This window comes from Pagrus pagrus (genome assembly GCF_965226575.1).
Source record: "Pagrus pagrus genome assembly, chromosome: 13".
NCBI lineage: Eukaryota > Metazoa > Chordata > Actinopteri > Spariformes > Sparidae > Pagrus > Pagrus pagrus.
Window position 1 is genome coordinate 23805064 of NC_140197.1, and position 21900 is coordinate 23826963.

General features: G+C 42.4%; 1 protein-coding gene across 1 annotated transcript; it reads right to left on the bottom strand.

Moving 5' to 3' along the window:
- Positions 1–1021: 1021 nt before the first annotated feature.
- On the bottom strand, positions 1022–21148 carry aclya (ATP citrate lyase a). Its single transcript, XM_084370697.1, has 28 exons — positions 21032–21148; positions 16960–17139; positions 15226–15348; positions 13324–13386; positions 13002–13192; positions 10805–10884; positions 10140–10270; positions 8476–8594; positions 7818–7954; positions 7672–7733; positions 7469–7586; positions 7200–7354; positions 6351–6444; positions 5634–5775; positions 5324–5492; positions 5131–5235; positions 4846–5042; positions 4690–4771; positions 4446–4556; positions 4203–4330; positions 3994–4087; positions 3742–3896; positions 3508–3658; positions 3275–3418; positions 2965–3078; positions 2775–2857; positions 2568–2644; positions 1022–2475 (listed from the first exon to the last, which is right to left on the bottom strand). Exons 2-28 carry the CDS (start codon positions 17116–17118, stop codon positions 2381–2383), a joined length of 3279 nt encoding a protein of 1092 aa, XP_084226823.1. The 5' UTR covers positions 17119–17139; positions 21032–21148; the 3' UTR covers positions 1022–2380.
- Positions 21149–21900: the final 752 nt, after the last annotated feature.

Here is a 21900-nt window from a genome sequence, read left to right on the forward strand (position 1 = left end):
TATATATGCACACCACGTGAGCTGTAAGTACAATATATATCAAGTATACAGGGGTGGATTGTGACTTTGTACATTTACTCAACTACCCTACTTAAAGGTGCAATATGTAGTTTTAGGAAAGTTTTAACCAGAAGAGAAATATCTTCATTGACTGATGTCCAAACAAAAAAAACTCTCTTGTTTATATGTGGCAGACCCTGCCACCTTTCTAGCGTCAAACCTTATTTTCCTCCGAGAACAGCTTGTTTGTTCAGTTATGAAAAATAAAATAAAATTCTGAGTTTGTATCATTACCTCATGAATATTGTAAATACTAATATTCTGGGTCTGAAATTTCTCCGCCAAAAACTACATAGTGCCCCTGTAAGTACAAGTACAATTTTGAGGAATTTAAACTTTGAGTATTTCCATTTCCACTCCAGTACATTTTTAACGAAGTAGCGCATTTTTATTTTATTCACATTTATTTTAAATGTTTTGTTTCAGTCCTCCATATTCATATGGGTGACTTTCACTATTGCCGACGTAATATTTCAGCACGATATCTTTACTTTAACTTAAGTATGAACTTTGGGCACGTTTTATAACACTGAAGAAATCTAAAAGTCTTAACTATAACTACAGTATATATTTTCAAATTTTGAATGGCATGTGGTTTGAAATAAAAATCCATCAAGTCATTTTACTTCAAGCTATTTGTCCTGTAATAGCAGGAAAAGAACAGATGTAACTGATCACAATAACGATGCCTGTGATAAGGTGTACCAGGAAGATACGTCTCTGAGCCAAATGCACGATCCTGCCACATGCACAGCTACATGGATTACATACATTTTCATCATGAGCGTCTGAAGCATGTTTGCATTCACCTTAAAAGCTGGAGTGAGTCTGAGATAATGTGTGTGCACAGATTGCAAAAAATATCAAAGTTCATTACTGTAGGAAGTGACCCAACCCTAACTCATGTACTCTGGTCAGAGGTCAATTATATATTGAAAGATAACATTGCACACACATGCGGTATTATTACATTACATTTTATTTTACTCAATTACACAGTTGTCAACATACAACAAATCCATATAGAGGCACGTTGATTTCACGTTGAAACAGTTAAAAACAGAAACTTTGCGACAACACTGGTGAAGTTTCTGGTTGTCCAGATAAATTTTTCTAGTTTTGTAACATTCACATAAAAGAAGACACCGATGACGGCTGCCGTACATTTTCATTCGGACCTCGTGAACTGTGGGAAAATGTACGGCTTTGTTTAATTTCGAAGAGAATTAGAGAGTCTAGACAGCAAGACTTAATTATGAGAGGAAAAGTTTCTTTCCATTGGATACAAACGATCTGAAAAGTGTGTCAGTTTACGTCTTCTCCAACAAACAAATTATACAACAGGATGGAACAATCTCAGTTAATTCAAAAACTATGAAGACCCAACACATGAATCATGTAAAAATATATGAAAATATAAAAGAAATTATGGCATTTAACTGCGTAAATGATTTGCCGTCTCACAGTTCTGAACTAAATATTCCAACAATAATTCAGTTCATTGTTATCAGATTAGTGCAGGAGTAAGCTTTAAAAAAACAGTGAATAATCTCTCATAGAAGATGTTACTAAAACTGCATCCTGGGGTTTATGGCAAAAAGAAAAGTGCTCCCACATTTTCCACAAGCTGCGGAAGAATGTTTCCTGGTGACAACGTTTCCAGGAATGACTTAATAATGGTCCCTTTTGCCACAGCAAGCAGACCGATGTCTCATTTCTACCACTGTGTCAAAAACAGAGAAAAATCAAAACTATAACACTCGTACCGTTAAATGCTCACTTTTTAAAACACACCTATACATAAATAAAGCTCTGATCTACAGTTTGTTCTCAGGTTTTAGGCATTATTGCACTACATGTTTGCCCCGCGTAGCAAGCTCATGATTCTCAAGTGGCACGATGAAGAGAGCTGCACAGAGACACGACAGTCTGTGATACAGACACACACATGCTTGGTTAATACAACATGGATGTAATATCTGGGGGGTAAACAACAGTGTTTCACGAGCCACGAGAGTTGTGATGAGCAAGAGTTGAATAACCCACCTTTAATCCCTCATCTGTATACATTTTTCATCTTAGTCTGCCTGAAGCGTCACAGTTTAGCAGGTTTTACTAATATTCACAGAGCTGCAGCACTAAAAGGTTTCCAAAACTAAAAACATACTTTATTCTTTCTTTTAAATATTTGTAATTTACAGCTATATTATTAGTAACATCTTCCCTATATTATGCCACATCTTCGGGGTGACATATCACAGTACGGGCGGGGAAATGACAGTTGAGGAGAGGATCCGACACTCCGGTTTAGTCCCTCCGATTACATGGACATGTGTTCTGGGAGCACGTAGGAGATGTCATCCCAGGGGTGGCGATAGAGACCCTGCTTCAGCCTCTTCTGGTCCAGGTAATGTCCTGAGGAGATATGAAAAGGAGAGACTGAGTGTAATGCGAGGTGATCGTGTTTCATCATAGCAATCATGTGTCTCGGCACAGAAATGACTCACCAATGAATCCCATGCTGCGGCCCAGGACAAAGATGCCATTCAGAGCTCCAATTTCCACAAACTCATCGGCTTCATCCCTGTGATGTGCATAGTAGACAACAATGATAAATATGGGTGCACTCAATGTAGGCAAACACTACTTATTTTGTACATAAACTCAACCATGTTGACATTAAGTTAAAAGATGACCAGTATTTATAGGCTCACCGTGTAAAACCACCACAAGTCCGGAGCAAGTCCACAAAGGCCACACCGATGAAGCCGTCCACATTCAGGATCAAGTTTGGTTTCTAATACAACAAAATTAGCACACAGGGAAAAGAGGATCATGTTATTTAAATAATGGAGTGTGTCACTATTTGGGTGCTGAATGATAGGATGAAGTGATAAATCTTACTTTGGATGTGGTGATTTTCTCCACATCTAGAGCGTAGTCCAGCAGCTGGTTGGAGGGGAAGTTCTGCTTCACAAAGTCCTTCAGGATCTGGACTCTCATGTCTGGGTTGTTAATCTGGGAAAGCACAGAATATTTCCTTACAATCTCAATCAATCTACTTGTTCCTCCATCTTTAGGACTTTATATATTTGTTGCACAGCTCTGTTTCCCGGGTCATTTTATTGCATGTTTTTACAAAAACAGCTTAACTTTGATTTAAAATATCATTCTGTTGTCCACTCTCTACATGTTGAGGAACCATTGTACTCACCGATTTGACTCTGTGTCCAATGCCCATGATCAGCTTCCCATCCTTCTTCATCTTGTTGACAAACTCCATGGGCAGCATGCCGCTGTCAAACGCCTTGCTGAACTGCTTTGCTGCAGCATCCAGAGCACCTCCAAAGCGATCACCCTGAGAAGTGACAACAAGGAAAATAAGACATGCTCATAGTGGACTGGTCAGTAAATCGAGCACATGAATCAGACGTTTAAGTGTCTTACGATGGTGAGAAGGCCGGAGGTGAGGCTGGAGATGAGATCTTTGCCTGCTCGAGCACAGACGATGGTGTTGTGGGCACCGGAAACAGCAGGGCCGTGATCAGCAGTCACCATCAGGCACATCTCGATGAACTGGCAGGCATATCTCGGCAACCTGCACACCAAGAAGGAAACAACTGTAATGTGATGAACTCTTAAGGGATCACTGAACTACAACTAATGGGTAAAGAGGCTGACCTCCTCTGGAACCACAGAAGCCCCAGCGTTCCTCCCAGGCCTATTTCCGACTTGAAGACCTCAGTGATGGGCATGCCTGCGTAGATGAGCTCCTGACCCCTCTCGTCACAGATACTGGTCATGAAGGAAGCGGGCTTACGGATCAGACCCAGCTCCTGCAAGGCAAAAAGTTGCAAGAAGAAGAAAGGTTTTCAGTCCATGTTTTTATACCTAAAAGCTTGATTTATAGTGACTGTTCAGAGGCATACTCACTCGTGCCCAGGAGTAATCCATTGGAACAGTTGGGGGAGGCATCTCTTCGGCTGGCTGGATAACTCCTTTGGCAACGAGGTCATCATAAACAGAGCTGCACGGATAAGAAAAACGAAGAATATCAACAAACTCATCTAAAAATGCCGTCATAAGGAACATTTAAGCTGGCATAATTAACTGAATGAATGGAAATGCCACTGTGCACCGACCTAATGATGTCTCCCAGCTCATCAAAGCTCTTGGGGACGAAGGCACCGGCCTCCTTCAGAGCCGAGTTCTTAGCTACTGCTGTCTCAGACGCCTGGTTGGCACAGGCTCCTGCATGGCCGAACTGAACCTGAGGGGGGAAAGGTTCAACATGGGTCAGAAATGTCATTAATCTCTTGAATGTCTCATTATGCAGCTGCCTAGCAGTGCCTGAAATGCAGCGGCCTCTACAGCCGCCCTCTTACCTCTGAGGAGAACATGGTGGCACAGGTGCCAATACACCAGCACACCACCGGCTTTGTAATCCTGCCCTTTTTAATACCCTCGCAGATCTTGTACTCCTCTGTGCCTCCAATCTGTAGAACGCAGAGCCAGATGCAGGATGAAGCAGTTGATGATACGCCCAAGAAAGGCATCACATTAAGCAAAACTATCAATGTAGTCAAAGTCAAAGCTGCAGGCACCAGCATGTGTAGATTTATTCCTCACCTCTCCCAGGACAACGATCATCTTCACTTCAGGAGTGTCTTGGTAGCGCAGCACGTGGTCAGTAAACACAGAGCCTGGGTATCTGCAGAAGAGTGTAAAATTACACACCAATTCACACACACATGTTTACATACTGCCGATAAGAGACATACATACCTGTCTCCACCGATGGCCACACCTTCAAAAACACCGTTGGTGGTGCGGGAGATGATGTTGTTGAGCTCGTTGGACATGCCGCCCGAGCGAGACACGTAGGCCACGCTGCCGGGGCGATAGAGCTTTGAGGCGAGGATGTTGTCCAGCATGCCTCCGGTGTTCCCGATCTTGAAGCAGCCTGGCTTGATTCCTCCAACCTGGACGTAAACACACACAGATTTGCTCAGGTAAAAGAACACAAAGGGAAACCGTGATAAATCAAATGAGAAGTGAAGCAAGACTAACGGTCGCTGGTCCGATGATCGTAACGCCCTTCTCATCCGCGGCCTTGATGATCTTCCTGGTGTGGGCTTCAGGGATTCCCTCAGCGATGATGGCAATGGTGTGAATCTGAAAGCAATTGAACAGAAAGGCTTAGCTTTTTATTTTTCCAGCTGTTAAGTAACCTGCAGATGGTACAAGATGAGGGTGCATTCACCTGTGGGTACTGCATGGTCTCCATGGTGCTATCAAAGGCCGAACGCAGAGATGCAAAGCTGATGAGCACGTCCACGTCGGGGTGCTTCTTCATGGCGTCACTCATGTTCTTATACACAGGGATGAGGATCTCTTTATGGCCCCAGTAGAACTTCTGCTTGTGGTCTCCACTGCAAGGCATTAATTACGCAGTGAAACGACTCCATTTACTTAAGAGGTTCTTATTGCATTAAATGCACAATAAAGATCAATTACACTGACAGCAGCACGGAGCAGACTCAAGCTAAAGAGGGAGGGCAGAGAGCACTTACGTGAATGGGTAGACCATGGCTGCCACAGACGGCTCAACTCTGGAGCAGACGTAGTCAAAGTCCATCATGCCCTGTACTGCCCGAGTCTGCATACCCCACACGATGGACTTGGTGTGTTTGCTGAAGAGGGTCGTTGCTTTGGCTACAGGGAAAGTGTTACAGATAGAAACTTAATACCAGGTCGCCAAAATGCATTTCCTCTGCATGCATATGAAAACAAATTTCATTTTTTAATGAATGATTTTTCAAGCAGCTTAAAATTGACCGGATGAACATTGATTGAAGATTAAAGAAAAATAATGACATCACTGACAAGAAGACAAACAGGTCAATGAGGCCTTTATAGCCATCGATAAGATTTATAAAGTAGGCTGATAAAGTACCATAAAACCCTACTGCCAACGGGTTTAATCATAAATCACAAGAACAAAAATGAATTAAGACATTGTTGATCTTTGAGATATATTGGATTAGGTTTGTGTGCGTATGATCATAAATCACTACACTGAGCTTCCATTTTAGTGAGTTTGGATTGCAGGGTCCTCCTGCTGTCTAAGGGGGGAGCTATAATACCTAGACTCTACCATGCATGATCACAAGGCTTCTATCCATCTGCCTATCATGCTGTCCAGCAGTGGACCCATGCATGAAAACACATCCAACCTCTCAGCAGTCACAGTGCAAAGATTTCCCATTGAAGTGAGTGTTTGATCTCACCGATAGGAGCTCCACTTTTGGCCTTCTTGGCTGGTGAGCTCTCAACTTTGGCTTTGTTTTCAGAGAAAGAGGCAGTTCTGCTGGATGCTGGGGTCTGTAAGAAGACACACACACAAAAAAAATAGACTCATCCATATTTTATTCTGCTTTGCATATTTGAAAAAGGATATGTAATAATGAGGACAGCTCTGTTGAGATTTAATCTGCTTTAAGTGGCAAAAACAGTGGTCCTTTATATTTTAGAGGCTTGATAAAAGGGCGGGGTAGCCTTGTTATTTTATAAAACACTTGCACACATCTTACACATTGTTTTTGATTTTTTTTTTTTTAAGTAAATCTCCTAGAAGAGCTTCGTAAAGGACTACAAACTGGATTTTAGTGCATAAAGCTTTGAGTGAGTCATACTGTATAATTTCATAGAAGTGCACGTTTGTACTTTAATATTCAATTTCTCGTATATATATCGTATATCTACCTTTACATTTCAAGCAAATACATGCGTGTGTATGCTCACACACACTTTGCTGAAAGCCCACGCACTGCACAGTCTTAATGGACGCCTCGGGGCAGTCGCAGTGTGTTATCAACTGTGGTCACACAACTATTTGAGTGAGAGCAGTGCACAATGCCCAGCACTCTTCTTACACAAAAGAGCCGCTGGGCTTCTGATAATCTCGTTCACTAAAAGGACAAGACAGTAAATGAAAAGGGGCCTGTGGCATGCAGGTCTTCTGCCCACTAAACCACTCCGCAGTACTGGAGGAGCTGATGATGTAAATGCACTGCACAGTGAGCCGACACAACATCACGACAGCCTATTTGTCTCCGTGGAGGCCGGATGTGTCATACCGATGTGCTGCCGCTGGAGTTGAGGAGGAAGTTGGCAGTGTGAGCAGCAACAGGAGGCAGGTTGGGGATTGGCCGGTGGCCCAGTGCCATGCCAACAATGGCTGTCATGTGAGTTTCTGTGCCAAAGACGTGGATGGGGATCCCAGTGGTCTTGCCTGAGGAAAGCCGGCAGAACCACATTAAGAATCAGCAGGTGCCTGAAGTTAAAATATGCACTCAAAACATGCTTTCAGACTTCGGAGATATGGATAGAAGAAAGTACAACATACCGACTTCTCCCATCACTCTGAGACCTTCCTGGTAGTTGGGGCCTCCACGACGGACGAAAATGGTCACCTCATGCTCCTTTAGTGGCACCTGATAGTCTCTGATAGCTCGAACGATCCCCTAGCAGAGACGAGGATATACTCAGTGAAAAACTAGATAATGAGTACGTAATATTACAGCCACGTGATGTGATGTGATGCCGTACCTTAAATGTTGCTGCAACATTTGTGAAGTTTGCGATGCTTCCCCCGATGATCAAAACCTTTCCTGGAAAACACGACGGAAACATAATTTCAGAAAAAACACGTGACTTTGAGTACACACAAAGATTTGACGGAGCAGTTTTCCTACCATCTCGGTGTTTCTCCCTGGTCATCAGAGACAGGATTGTCTTGGCGTAGTCGTAGGTCTGCTGTTCACTTGGAGCTCCTGAATACTCGCCATAATTGGCCAGCTCGTCGACGCCACCCAGGTCACAGATTGTGTCACTGGAAGAGTTTTACATTAGTCACCCACACAGAAGAAAAAGGGATAGAAACAACAGCTGGGAAAGTCATATCTGGTGGTAGATTTGATTTACAGCTTTAATGATGAACACAATTTTAAGAAATATGAGATGAACTTCACAGTGCAGTATTCACTCAGAACAGACGTGGGAAAAGGTGCTTTTATTATGCAAACAGACACAACTTAACAGTGCACAGAGGGAATAATTAGTCACGGCTGATGTGTCTGCATGTCACGCTTTTGTACCCCTGACAGACGCTCATTCCTCCAGACTCTCACTAAAGTGGCAACATCTAAGAAGCAAATTTAGCAGGCAGCTGAGCAGGCAGAGTGTGAGCTGCTGCACCATCAGTCTGCTGCATCACAGGCATGCTCTCTAAACGCTGTACCCAATGATGTATAGTCAAAATAGTGAGGATAAAGTCGAGGGACAATTCAAGCAAATGGAAGAAAAAATACATTTATTCAGGCTTTTGTTTTATGGAGTTTGGTTCTTTGGTACCTGTACACCACGGAGGCACCTCCTCCTGCCACCATGGTCCAGATCCTGCCTCGGGGGTTAAGCAGGGTCAGTTTCAGGCTGGCACCACTCTTGGCATCAAGGTCGGCAATGTAGGCCTCCTGAAAGAAAAGGTCAAAGAGATGAGAGGTTTTAAAGATGTTCAAGAGGTAGGAGGAGGTGTGTGTGTGTGTGTGTGTGTGAGTGAGTGTTTTCAGCCTTAATCAGTGCAGGACTTGCACAAGCACCTCTCCATATGTCCACAAGTGATTACCTGTGCTTGCATTGATTTCTGAAGAGTTATTAATTGGAAATATTGTATAAATATGACGAGTGACAGTGGATGTGATGTGCATCAGTGGTTGTTGGTGACAGTTGGGGGCACAGCTGGTGGCTGAGAGTAAAAAAGCTCCCAATCAAAGGCACCCGCTGTCCCTCGTCTCTACTCCAGGCTCACAGCAGTCCAATTAGAGCTCGCCTGGTACACAGACAGTCTGTCTCAGACAAGCGTCTCCGGGCAGCAGCCAAAAATAGAAGTCCACTTAACAAACTAGTTTCTTTAATTTCACCCATGTTTAATATTGAGCTCCGTCATGCAGGTGATTTAGGATTTTGACATTAAAATCCCTCCGTAATACAGGTGTGTAATGTGACTTAAGCTTTAGTTTCTATTAAAAAAAAACAAACAGATGAGATATTTTCTAACAAAGCATCTCCTATATCTCATTCTCTGAGTCTTCATGCCCAGACGACCTTTACTTGAGGATGTCTCCTGAGGATGTCTCCATTACTCTCCACGATGAGTCATAAAGGCTGATTAACAGCTGTGTGTTAGCTGCCCTGCCTCATTAATTCAACCGTGGGCCAGCTGTGACATGAGCTGCTATGGAGCAGAAATTGCCGGTAATCCCAGGAGCTGTGGTTATATAGAAAATGTTTCTTCAGGCCAATTATAATCATCCTGATTAGAGATTCATTATTTACACGGACGCCAAATAAAGTGATCTGATAAGTGTGTTTACAAGCCCCAAAGCATTTAATCATAATATAACACTTTGACATGTATAAAGTTATTTCTGATTTGCTGGAGCTGGAGGAGGAGAAGAAGGAAGAAGAAAAAGAAGAGACAACGGATCAGATTAAGTGCTTACATGCTTATTAGGGGTGATAATATTTTTCTATTGGCCGGATTGTCAAAGGTTTACACCACCCCACCTAAACTAGATTAAATATTCCTTCCGACCAGACCACTGTCTTCTCATTGAGGTGGTTACATGGGGCGTTTTTATTCTGATTGGGTCATTATTACTGGACTATTAGGGTCCATGTAAACACAGATACTGAAAGTTTATCTTCTTCAGGCCGACATATCTTAAATTAAACAGTTTGTCTTGTGTCTTGTGTGCTACATGAAGTCTGAATCCATTCATTTAACAGTAAATTGTCTGTAATCAAATCTAATTTGTTGTTCTATAACGCTGACATTTTCCACTCTACATTTAATGACAATCTAATTTAAAATGATTTATCTCTGAGATTGTCAGTTTGCTCAATTTGCATCCCACTCAGCATCCCTGGCAAGCCTTTTCCCCTCTTTGGAGAACAACACCAGCTTCGATGCTGACAGAATGAAATCCGATTCATTTTCCCCCTCAGTCCTCCCTCACCTCAGGATAAGCCTCCCTGCCGAAGGGTGGAGGAAACTCCACATCGCCCCACTTGGCCTTGCAGATGTAGTCAGCTGTGGCATCGATCTTGGCTGCCATGTCCAGCACGTAAACGCCATCTTTTGTGACCACTGAGAGAAGATGGGAAACAACGAGCGTTAAGATCTATACACCCACCTACTGAGATTCACTACTAAGCTTTAAATAAGTCGTGTTCGGGCACAGGTGACCACGGCCGTCCTGCTGTCCCTGCAGGAGGTGGAAGGAGAGCGAAGACGAGGAGGAGGAAGTGGTGTGACATCAAAGCAGGGAGAGCTAGTCTCAGCAGCCATGCTGCATCCACAGGAACAGCTGCCACAGGGCATGTACTGGTGCCCAATTACTCCATTATAAACACACGCTGCCTTCATCAAACAGCAAGTGCATGAATTATTTACTGCTTTCCTCCCTCGGTGTTGAAAATGTGGCAGAATCAACTTGGATTCAAGATGATGTTTCATTATGCATTGGCGTTTTCATTTCTTATTTCCTTTTGATGTCCAATTTCATAATCTGATAACATATTGATGAATCTGCGTTGGATTAAAGTGTAAACGCCATCAAGATTGCTTGTTCAGACACATCACATCACGGTACAAGGGATTTTAGAGAAACGAACAACATACCCAGTGGATTGATCTCCAGGTATGTGAAGAACAGGTCCTCATACAGGTTGAAGAGCCCGACAATGAAGCTGGCCAGGACCCTGCAGAGAGATTCAGCACATGGCATTCTAGTCTTATAATTGACTGTAGGAGTCTGGTTAATCATACCAGGACACTCTGGGACACAGGTCGTAGTTTAGACCTCAGGAGGGTCATCCATCAAGGCAGATCATGACATCTACTTCATTCAAGGCTCTGGATCAATATCTACAAATTATAAATGTTAGGCTTTTAAATACTTAACTTATGTTAACACAAGGTAACTAGTCTTAGATGGACTTAATACAGCCTTGGCCCATGTCTAATAACCTAACATGGAGCTTCCTGCCTGAGGAACTTAAAGTCAGCTCCTTCTTCTCCTCAAAACTTACTTTTATAGGAAGTAATTCTGTTGTCGGTCTGGCTTTCATCCCTCTCGTCTTACTTTGAAGTAGTTTTATTATATACTCCGTTTTATTGTTTTTATTTATGGTTTGTTGTTGTTATCTTGATTATTTGTACCACTCTGTGACTGTGTGTACGGTTTTCATTTTGACCTGTAAACACTTATTTTTTTATCAATACAGTCTTTGTTACTAGAACTTGCAGAGTCACGCTCGGTCACATTGTAAGAAAAAGGTCCGAATACAGTTCCTTCAAGTGCCTTCATCACTAACGTCAAGTCTGTCTTTTGGGACTCTGTTTCTGCCCGTAGGTAATTCTTCGATACACAGCTAAATTAAGCTTGCCGGTTACCATGGTTACTGAGCAGGGAATCAAATAAACCACAGTAATGGAATAAAGCCCTCACTTAAATTATCGAGATTAATCCAAATAAAGCAGGATTTTCCTTTATCCGCCTTGATAGAGTACCTAACAGAGTTCCCTAAAAATCAAAAACAAGGTAGTTGAAGTCAAAGGTAATTCATTTATCATTTGTCCTACATCTTTTCCATTGTCAAATTCAGGCACTTTTCAAGCATTTCCAGATGCATTTTCAAGATTTACCTTGAAGTGTTTAAAAGCCTGCATGCTTATTTTGGTGTAAAAGTGGTATTAATATCCTGAATCATCAATACATATCTGGCATTTGTAGGGCTGCCCCCTTTTAAGAACCTTAGTGCAGTTACAATTTCAAGCAAACACTTCTTAAACCTTAAAAACACCACATTACAATTCAAGCATTTCTAACACCCGAATGAACCCTGAATTTCACTGTACGATTTATGCCTGGCTGGCAGCTCCAAACAAAAACAACACAGCCATTATAATATCCGTATAATTAAACGCATGACAAACTACAGGCGATATCATTGATGGATTGTTAAGGCAGAGCTGGACAGGAAACAGTCCACCTGTAAATTAGCTGTGCTGTACAGAAGGAAAAATCTAATTTACTTCCTCCTTCACATGTCAAAACAGAGCAGTGAGGAGTGGGGGGTTGTTGGAGGAGTTGGGAGGGGGGAGTATTTTTCTCTCCTCTCTCCTGTCTGTCAGTTGTGCAGGCAGCTCGGAGCCTTTGTAACCACGTCAGCGGGTTGTCAGGACTCCGACTGGCCCGTAGGGGGAAAACTGCGACCAAAAACCCTCGGGTGACTCAGCTTCACATGCCTGCCTCTGACGGCAGGGCAGGAAAACTGGCCAAGTGCCGCTCTTGTTTTTGATCCAGAGCGAGAGGGGAGGGCGAGGAGGCCGGCTCGGGTTGGCAGAGTGATTTCTGGGGCAGCGTCTTCAATGTCAGCCAAGACAGCGAGCCTGACCAGAATCTGCCGTCACAAAAACAATACTACAGTGATGGATAGGAGAGGTTTGGAGGGGGTGAGCCGCTGTATCGTAGCCATCAAAATAGATGGACGTGCTCTGAATGTGGCTGTGGAGTAAAACAGGCTGGGGGTGGAGGCTGATGGAAGAAAGGCGAGGGAGCGGAGGGAGTTTGTCATTTGTCTAATGGAAATCCCTCCACCCGTCTCGTCCCGCTCCTCCTGCGTTTACTGCCAATATCAAAGTGCTTTCTCTTACTTCATTTGTGTAATGCTTTTGTTTTCCTCTGCTGGGCAGTGGTTCAAATATGTAATATAAAGTGCACACTTTTTGTCTCTTTTGGGTCTTTTTTTAGTAGTTTAGTGCTGCAATAAATGTCCACAATCATGCCCGACGAATACTTTTTCCATCCACTTACGGTTTCTTGTCGTTGGGGACGTGAGTCAGCAGCTCTTTCTTCACAGAGTCTTCGCTGATCTTTTCATCCACCCCAATTAGCAACTTCTTCGCCTTGGCATCCACGTCTCCCACATCCACCCCTCCCTCATGGTGAAACAGCACATAGTCTCCCTCTCGGGTGGCGTAGATGCACACGTAGAACTCCTCCTCCTGAACAATGGACCATTAAAATGTCATCAATAAATGTCTCTTTACAACACGTCTGGGTTTAATCACAGCCAAATAAGGAATCTAAAAAACTGAGGGATGATCACAGAAGAGATGTGGAATCAGTGAATTACCTGCTTATGTGCGACAAATGGCTCGATGAGGAAGTTCTTGAGAACGCCTTTAGCTTTTCCCACCTGAGGTTCATCAAGAAAATGAAATTATTAATACATAAAAAAAAAAAAGCACACAGGGCCACAAGTGACGAGACATTTCGTAGGAAAAAAGGAGACAGGTTGAGAAGGAGGAAAAAGAAAATGTCGTGATGAATTACTCCAGGCAAAGCCCCGCTAACACAGGCACAGCTCATTTGACGAGGCTGTCATCGTTCCTCCGTTAAAGGCCAGCAGGCACAGAGTAACCAGGGACCGGCTGAGAGCAGCCAGCCGGAGAGCACAGAACGAAATAATAAAGAGGTCGAGAGGGAGTTGCCATTTTGAGGAGTGAAAACAAAAAAGGAGGTTTATGACGGGCGGAGAAAAAAAGAAAGCCTGTCTGATTGAAAACCCAAAGGGCTCAGATAAATGAACGGACACCTCCATTACTGACGAAGAAAGAAGGGCTTTCATGTTATGAATGCAATTTTTCTGTAAATTATTCAATTTAACCACTTTAATGTAATGTAATGTAATATGATCACACAAAATATGAAAAAGTAATTTACTATAGTGAAACACTGCAGCCAATAATAGCAGCGAGCTACGTGTGAATAACATGAAAAATAAGCAAGTGACAGGATATGTGAAGTATAAATTGGCGCTGGTAAAGGAAGTCATCACAGCCACAGTTCTCGACACTTGTTCTTCTAACAGTTCCACCCTGATGATTTCTCTCAGATAAGCTCACAGCTGGCCAAGCAAAATAGAAAGTAGACAGGCAGTAACAAGCAGTCAGTCAAGACACTTAAAAGCAGGTGGCAACATGCTAGAAATTCATGATGAAACAGCTCTCTTACTTATTACAATACCAACATGGTGCATTAGGTTACACATTTCTTCTACTTTCATGCACCTCATACGGTTTTAAGGAACTACACGCAACAAGACAGAGTCTGCAGCCATGCAGCAGCTCAGTGATGCACACAAGTCAACACTAATGTCAGCCAACATTTTCACAGTGACAATACCAGCATGCTGCTCCTGAAGCACCTCCTGTGCACCAAGGCCTACAACCTCAGCTAACTGTCTACTCTCCATCCAAATTAGCCACTTAGCATGACTCAAAAGAAAATAGCAGACTGATTGTGAGACAAACAATTTTACAATTGCGAAAAGTGTCCTACTTGCGTGCAGTTAAAATATTTGTCCACATAGTTGTTCCGATGGTAATTTATCTTTGCAATTACTTAAACTAATTAATTACTTCCACTTTTTAGAGGACAATAAAGACAAACATTGTCCTGACTGTCCATACTACAGATGTGGCTCCATTCATTCTTATTTACTGCTGCTGGCTGCTGCTGACAGTTTCATCTCATCTGTGAAGAGATACATCTACGCAACCGCACTGCTGCCACACACAAAAACACACATACACCCACACACACACACTCTCTTCTTCACTGCTTTATGAGCCGTCCTAGTGTCTCCATAACTTGCGTCTTGGTTTATGAGGCACAGCAGCGTCTCAGTGGCACCGTGATGGATGTTCTGTGCTGTGCTTATGCTGACTGGAAAGATGGACTGACTGTTTATTCAGTAGCAGCACCCGCCTCAGCTGACTGGACTGATTTACTACCAGTAGACTGATACTGAACCCCTCAGCAATGAGGTGGCTGTTTAGACAACCATACGTCAGGCAACGCAAACCAAATGCCTCTGTGCTAAACAGGTCGAAGGGTGAGGGAAAGGGCAACAGGAGGAGGATCTGACTAAAGCACTGGGATAATATTGATCGAAGGAGTGTCCGGCAAAGTGCACACTCTCCAACAGAACGGTGAGGTGGAGGTAATTGGCCCAAGAGGGCGGATGACGTACTGTCGTCTCTTTCATGAGGCGGGGCTTCAGCCATTCTCTGACGCCATTCAGGTCCAGGTTGACGCCCACCAGGCCCAGCTTCCCTCGCCTCTTGATCAGCTGGTCCGGCTTCACCACCAGCCTCTAGAGGAGAAAGATAAACATGGTCGGTTTAAGCAGGGCGCACACGGGACTACGCTTAATTGAAAGACATCATAGTTATATTTCTTAGAGTCTACAGTGCATTTTGTTTGTATTTTACCTGGATTCTCACTGAAATATATATTTCAAGGGTATGAAACAGAAACAATAAAGTTGGATTGTGTCTAGTAGGGCTGCCACTTACAATTATTTTCATTGTTTAGCCAAAAAAATGTGTGAAAAAGGCCCAAAATGACATTTTCAAATGTTCAACCAACAGTATAAAACCCAATAAATTCTTTATTTACTGTCATAAATGAGAAAAATCAGCAAATCCTTACACCTAAATGCTGGAACCGGCAAATGTAAAACAGTTATCGACTACTATTTGACTATTGTCAAAATGTCAAATGCTATTACTGACTTTTACAGAAAGTGTTCACTGACAATTGACTGCTGATTGATTTGTTTTCTTTCTTTTCTTGAAGAAATGAATGAAGACAATGGAGTGGAAGTGCTGCTGGGTCTTTATGGGGATCACATACAGGTGCTCTTTGGAAACTTCAGGTGTCTCCGCTTATTCCATCTTGTGAAGGGTTCATTACATGGATGAAATATAGTCTGGATAAAGAATATAAAATGCAAGTCTCCTTCAAAAACAATCCACGGCACGCTGTAGGATGAGTTCCATTATTGCATTTGAAAAAATTGATGATGTTCGTTCATTCTGTTCGTTTTAATTTCCAACATATGACAGCAGATACTCACTTTTAAGTGGCGTTATATTCATCAAGTGAGAGTTGAGGTGAACATTATCTAAGAAGGAATCTTTCACACGCATCGTTCACTTCTGACGCAAAAGCAAAATGACACCCCACCCCCACCGACTCAGCCCGCTTCCTCTCACTTGCAAGTCAGATAAAGGGAATGACTTATGACAGTGGACCCATTAGTATCTGGGTGCTCGCCAGTGAGCAAAGAAAGAGGGCGGCGGGTCAAAGTTAATGCAATTTCCTAATCAATTCTACCGCAGCAGCACATATCTCCATGCATCTGCCCTCCTCTTCCTCCTCGTACCTTCCAGATAAAAAACCTTCAGGGAGACACACGGGTGCAATGACATTTTATTCTGCGAGATGAGTCACAGAGTAATTCAATTAGCTGCTATTACAGCCCGTCTATCTGCTACTGCTTCGCTATGGAGAGCAGGGCGGGACGCTGAGTAAGACCTGGAAGGCCGACGTGTACCTGGAGAACCATTCGTGGAAGAAATCCTATCTTAGCTGAACTCTGAACTCCCTGTTACACGTAAAGATTCAAAGAACGAGACATGTTTTTTTTGTTTTGTTTTCTTCTGTATTCACACTTCACTTCACTTCCACCGAGAGCTGCCGGAGCGCTCTGCTGTCTGCGATGTCGGCTAACAGGCGCCAAGAGACCACTCTGCTGCCAGCCTAAGTAATTGTCTCCATAAAGAGGAGATCATTTTCCACAAGCTTAAGGGAGAATCGGCTGTAGGCATTTATGGGCCGTAAATCTGAGCTACAACAACTAACTGTTCACTCAGCTTAAGAAAATCTTACTTCATTTTCACAACCGTGTCTCCTGCCTCACCTCTGTGAGCAGCCATGGGTGCTCTCTCGCCAGCCGCTCCAAGTCCGTCTCGGCCGTCACGTTCGCAAAGCGGAATCTGTTCTGGACAGCAGCCGATGTGCAGATGTGCTTGTACAGGAACTCCTTCCCTGTCTGCTCCGAGATGGCTTTGGCCGACATGACTGCTTAGGCTGGACTGGCCTAATAAGATAGAGAGAGATGAGTTGGGAGATATACAGATGAGCAGTGAGATGGATGAATACAGAGCAGGTATTGTGATGCTGAGAGCAGGAAAGCAGACGTAAATTGTGGAGAGGCGAGCATGAGCAAAGGATTTTAAAGGGCAACATGTTTTTCTTCTTTGACGTCCACGCTGTCAGAACAGTCAAGAAACGGTCTAGTAACCAGGTGATGGAACGACGGCTTTGCGGTTTGTCTTTTCCATGAATTACATCAGAAAACCTGCCTTTAATTCTCCTGAACTGCACAGAATTAAGAGACACTGCTAGAAAATTTTAGTACAAACCAACTGCAGATTCAGGCCTTCCATCCTTCTGCACAGTCGGATTTCTTTAATTTGCTTCATGCTGAATGCAGCAAGACACGGACGGTGAAGCCAGTGAAGCTGAATCCAACACGATTAGTTGGACTCGGCTTGTTTGACCTGCACACTAATGAGGTAAATGGGCGCTTATTGCCACTCAAACAATCAGATTGCTACTGGAGCTGCAGCAAAGAGCGCACAGAGGGTAACCTCACAAACAAACGCATCTCGAGGAAGTGATAAAACATAGACTTTTCTTCCTTTCTGGCAGAATGTGACGGAAGTAAGAGAAGAAATTCAATAACTCTTGATAGCATCTATAAATTTAACTGCTGAAGGGAGGTGTGGTGAACTTTACACTTTAGTAATTAGCTCCACTCAATGAGGTCAAATCCTTCACAAGCAATTCACACAGCTCACAACAGGACATCAGGTATATTCAACCACTTCTCCCTACAGAGACTTCCCTCTGAGGACGCACCGACACAGATCGGAGTGAGAACGCTCATATAAATTCAGATCGTCAGTTGTTTTCTTTTGTTTTACACACATAAGACACAACATTGAATTATTTTTAGGATCATGAAAAACAGGAAAATTAATTACACTCTTATTCTGAATAACATCACAACTGCAAAATTATAGTGCGGCCTTTAGGGTTGCACCTTCATTAAACCTATCCCTGATGTGTGCCACTCCCTTTTTAACACAAAAGCAAACACCTCAGTAAACTTCCATGTATTCCCTGAGACATTAATGACAAATCCGTCCCTTTACCCGGATCTGCGCCGAAAGTTAATGGGGTCTGTTCTGGGTTCAGACCCATCCTCCATCAAAGTTTTGTGTAAACCTGTTCAGTAGTTTTTGTGAAATCCTGCTGACAAACCAACCAACCAACAGACGCAGGTGCCGCCCAAGTCTGTCCCATATACAACATGATTGTCAGATCAAATATACATGAGCCTGACGTGGCCCATTGTGTTCGCCATAATAGAAACAGGCTGTGCTCCAGTTTTGGGTCACTTGCTATTCAAATGTAACCATTTGGCCCAGCTCTGGCCCAATCCCTATATACTGATGTCAAATTTAAATGCACTGCATGGAGGATTGCCTTGTTGCCATTAAGATCCCATGTCCCATCCTACTACAGAGCTTTCCTCTGTTTCACAGTGTATATTTTCCATGTTAATTTTAACATCTTAATTGTTAGCATGCTAACAGTAGGACAAAATACAAAGTACGGCTGACGTTATAAACCAAAGTATTACACAGATTTCATGACAATGACCATTTGATCTGATCTGACTTTTAAGCTGCTGTAAGCGTTGACGTCATTTTAGCTAACTCCCTGCCTGTTTTGCAGTTTGCAATCCCCGCGCTCCTTCTACGTCACCACATGATCGTGCAGCAGTAATCATCTGACGCAGCAGCAAACACAACGACCCTGTACAGGAGTTCTCTGTCCTGATTGGATAAAGTGGGCGAGGATACCAGAAAATGTATTCTCTGTTTATTGCATGACGCATGAGTTTCCGACCAAACACTATAATAGTGAATACCGTTAGAATATAGAGCTATTTAACTCTTATTTACATAATTAAAAAAAAATCTCTTACAGCTTAACCTCACATCAAATATAAGTCTGCTTTTTGGCGAGTTGATGCAACTTCCCCATTTCTTTTCTGCATAATTTTTGATGCAACACCTGCTGCACAAACATCAAGTTAGTCTGGAAGGAGGCAAATGTCATCACTGCTTCTTCTTTACGTCAAATGTACATCCTCATTGAAAAATATGACTTATCATGGCTATAAAAGTATCAAGACTTTCACCAATTACCGTCCCTAAAATGTCAAAGCTTAACATCTACAGTGTAACATGTAACCTTGCGGGGATGGCGTACGTGCTTCATTAAGCTGAAAGCCCCGATGTCGGCTCAAACAGGGCTCCCTGCTCTTCCACTGCGTCCCGGCAGCCATTTCTTAAATGGATTAATGGGACTGTCATGGACCTTTCTCAGTATTGATCATGGATGTCCCTGAGTCAACACAGTGCTGCTTCCAGGCCAGGAGAAATCATGTTTTATCCAAAGACCATCCAGGTCCCATATATCATCCACTTTCTCTGTTCAACTGACCTGACAGAGGTATTTAATATTGCTGCTTTACATCAGCAGTAACACTGGTTCAGAAGATGTACAATAACATTTTAAAACGGGGGTGATGGATGGCTCGGGGGAGGCAAAAATCAGGCCCGGATCTAAATCAGCACAAGTGCAGACAAGGCATAAATCAAACCAAACAGACAGTACAGACACAAGTACCCAAAATACCTCCAATACTGTCAAAAACGTAGGAATCTGTATCTGCGAGTGCACGAGTCTGTGCACCGATCTAATGCCACGTAATTCATTTATTGATTAGAAATGCGCCTGAACGGAGGAGCCTGACTGAAACTCAATCTTTGGGGCTGATGCCGGGAGTTGAAAAAAACCCCATCAGATATTGATTTATCGACTGATATACACAAATTTTTTTTTTTGCAGTGATCCTTAAACACTTTTGACAAATATAAATAAACAATCAACTTTATTATCCAAACTGACATCAGTGCAGTGACACAGTAAACTGCTGGAAAATTAATAATTATACATTTTTTATAATTATAATCTTTTACCGCAGTTTTAATGTCTAAGAATATAAACGTTTTATATCAGCACATATTGGATAACATATAAGCCGATTAGATATATCTGTGATAAGCTAATATCGTCAAATAAAACTGATATATTGGTCGGCCTCTAAAAACCACGATGGTGTACGATCTGTACCAAACAAGTGGTTTCTTACATGTGAAGGACAAGATTTGTCGGTCAGCACATCTATGCAAAGATTCATGTCGACGCATAAATGCCGATATTAAAATATTTGTCAATATCAATGTATCAGTCGGACTAAACTTAACAGATTTTTTGTAGCAATATCCATAAATGTCAGTGACTTTTATAAACTTTAAGCACATCCACAGCATAACACCCAAACAGGGCTGGTAGTATGCAACTGCTAAATAATATTAATAATATTTTTTCAATACACACTTGTATTCGGTGCTCTGTATTGGCCGATACACAAGGTTCAGGTATCTGAATCGATACCAGGAAGGATAAAAATTGTGTGTGAACATCTCTGCGTAAAAAAATGTCATAATAGATGAAAGTTGCAGCTTCATATTCACTTTTTACTGTCTCTGCTTTGACCTACTGACCTAATCAACAGTACCTGCCTGACGTTGCAGGTCTCTACCAGTCTCATTCATTCTCAAACCGGTCTGACAGCAAGTCACTATTAACAAACCTCCTCTGCACCTTGTCAAGAAGCTCTGAGTGCTCAGCCATGATACAGCTGAAGTACAGGTTCAGTGTGGGCAGAGCAGTTCAACTTGTTTTATTTTTTTTGACACAGAAACAGACAGAGAGAAAAGGAGTTAGAGGAAGTAGTATAAAAGTAAAAGCTAATCTTAATAAATAAAGTTAAACTATAAACAATTTACCTGGTTTTAGATATGTTTCTTCCTGTAACGACTCTGGAGGTTCGTGGTGGGCGCTCGTGATTTTTATCGGCGATGCTGCTTCACTCCTGCCGGGAGCCAGAGGTGCCGGAGAGCGAGGCTTCCTGGGAGTTTTGTCTTCATCGCCCATCTGCCGATAGGCTTGGCTGATGTTTCCTGTCCTCTGATTGGCTCATTCCGCACCATGCTCTATTGCTGCCTTCAGGGACAGTTGGGATAATTACAACCGTGCGAGGAGAGGGATAAATCATTCACAGATTTTTAATTTTTTAATTTTCTATATTACTGTTTATGTATAGGTAGGTCAGATTTAAATATGTGCGTGCTGTGAAGACGTATCGTCATGTGCAAAATTGCATCATTATGTGAGTGTTTGGATTTGTATATAACAGTATGTAAAATTGTTATAATTAGCCCAACTACAACCGACAACTACAGTAAAATACTACTTACACAATGATGCATCATTAATTACAGCAATAATAGTAATAATATAACAATAATAATAATAATAATAACAATAATAATAATAACCTTAATATCTATACTGCCTTCAAAGTCAGAGTTACAACGTGCTTAACAAAATACAATGCCATACTATATAGGTGCAAATCTAGCAAATCATGGGGGAATAAATCAAAATAAAATGTGAGAGATTAAACAAAAAAGAAAGGAAAATAGAAAATAATACTCGCCTTTAGTACTTTTACTCACTTCTAATGTTACTTAACTTTTAAATTGAGTACTTTTACAGTGTGCTATTACAGGATATGAATACGTCTTCCAGCACTTTCTTAAATATTTATAAATATTTTTGATCAAAAGCACTTGAGATTTTCCTCAAACTTACA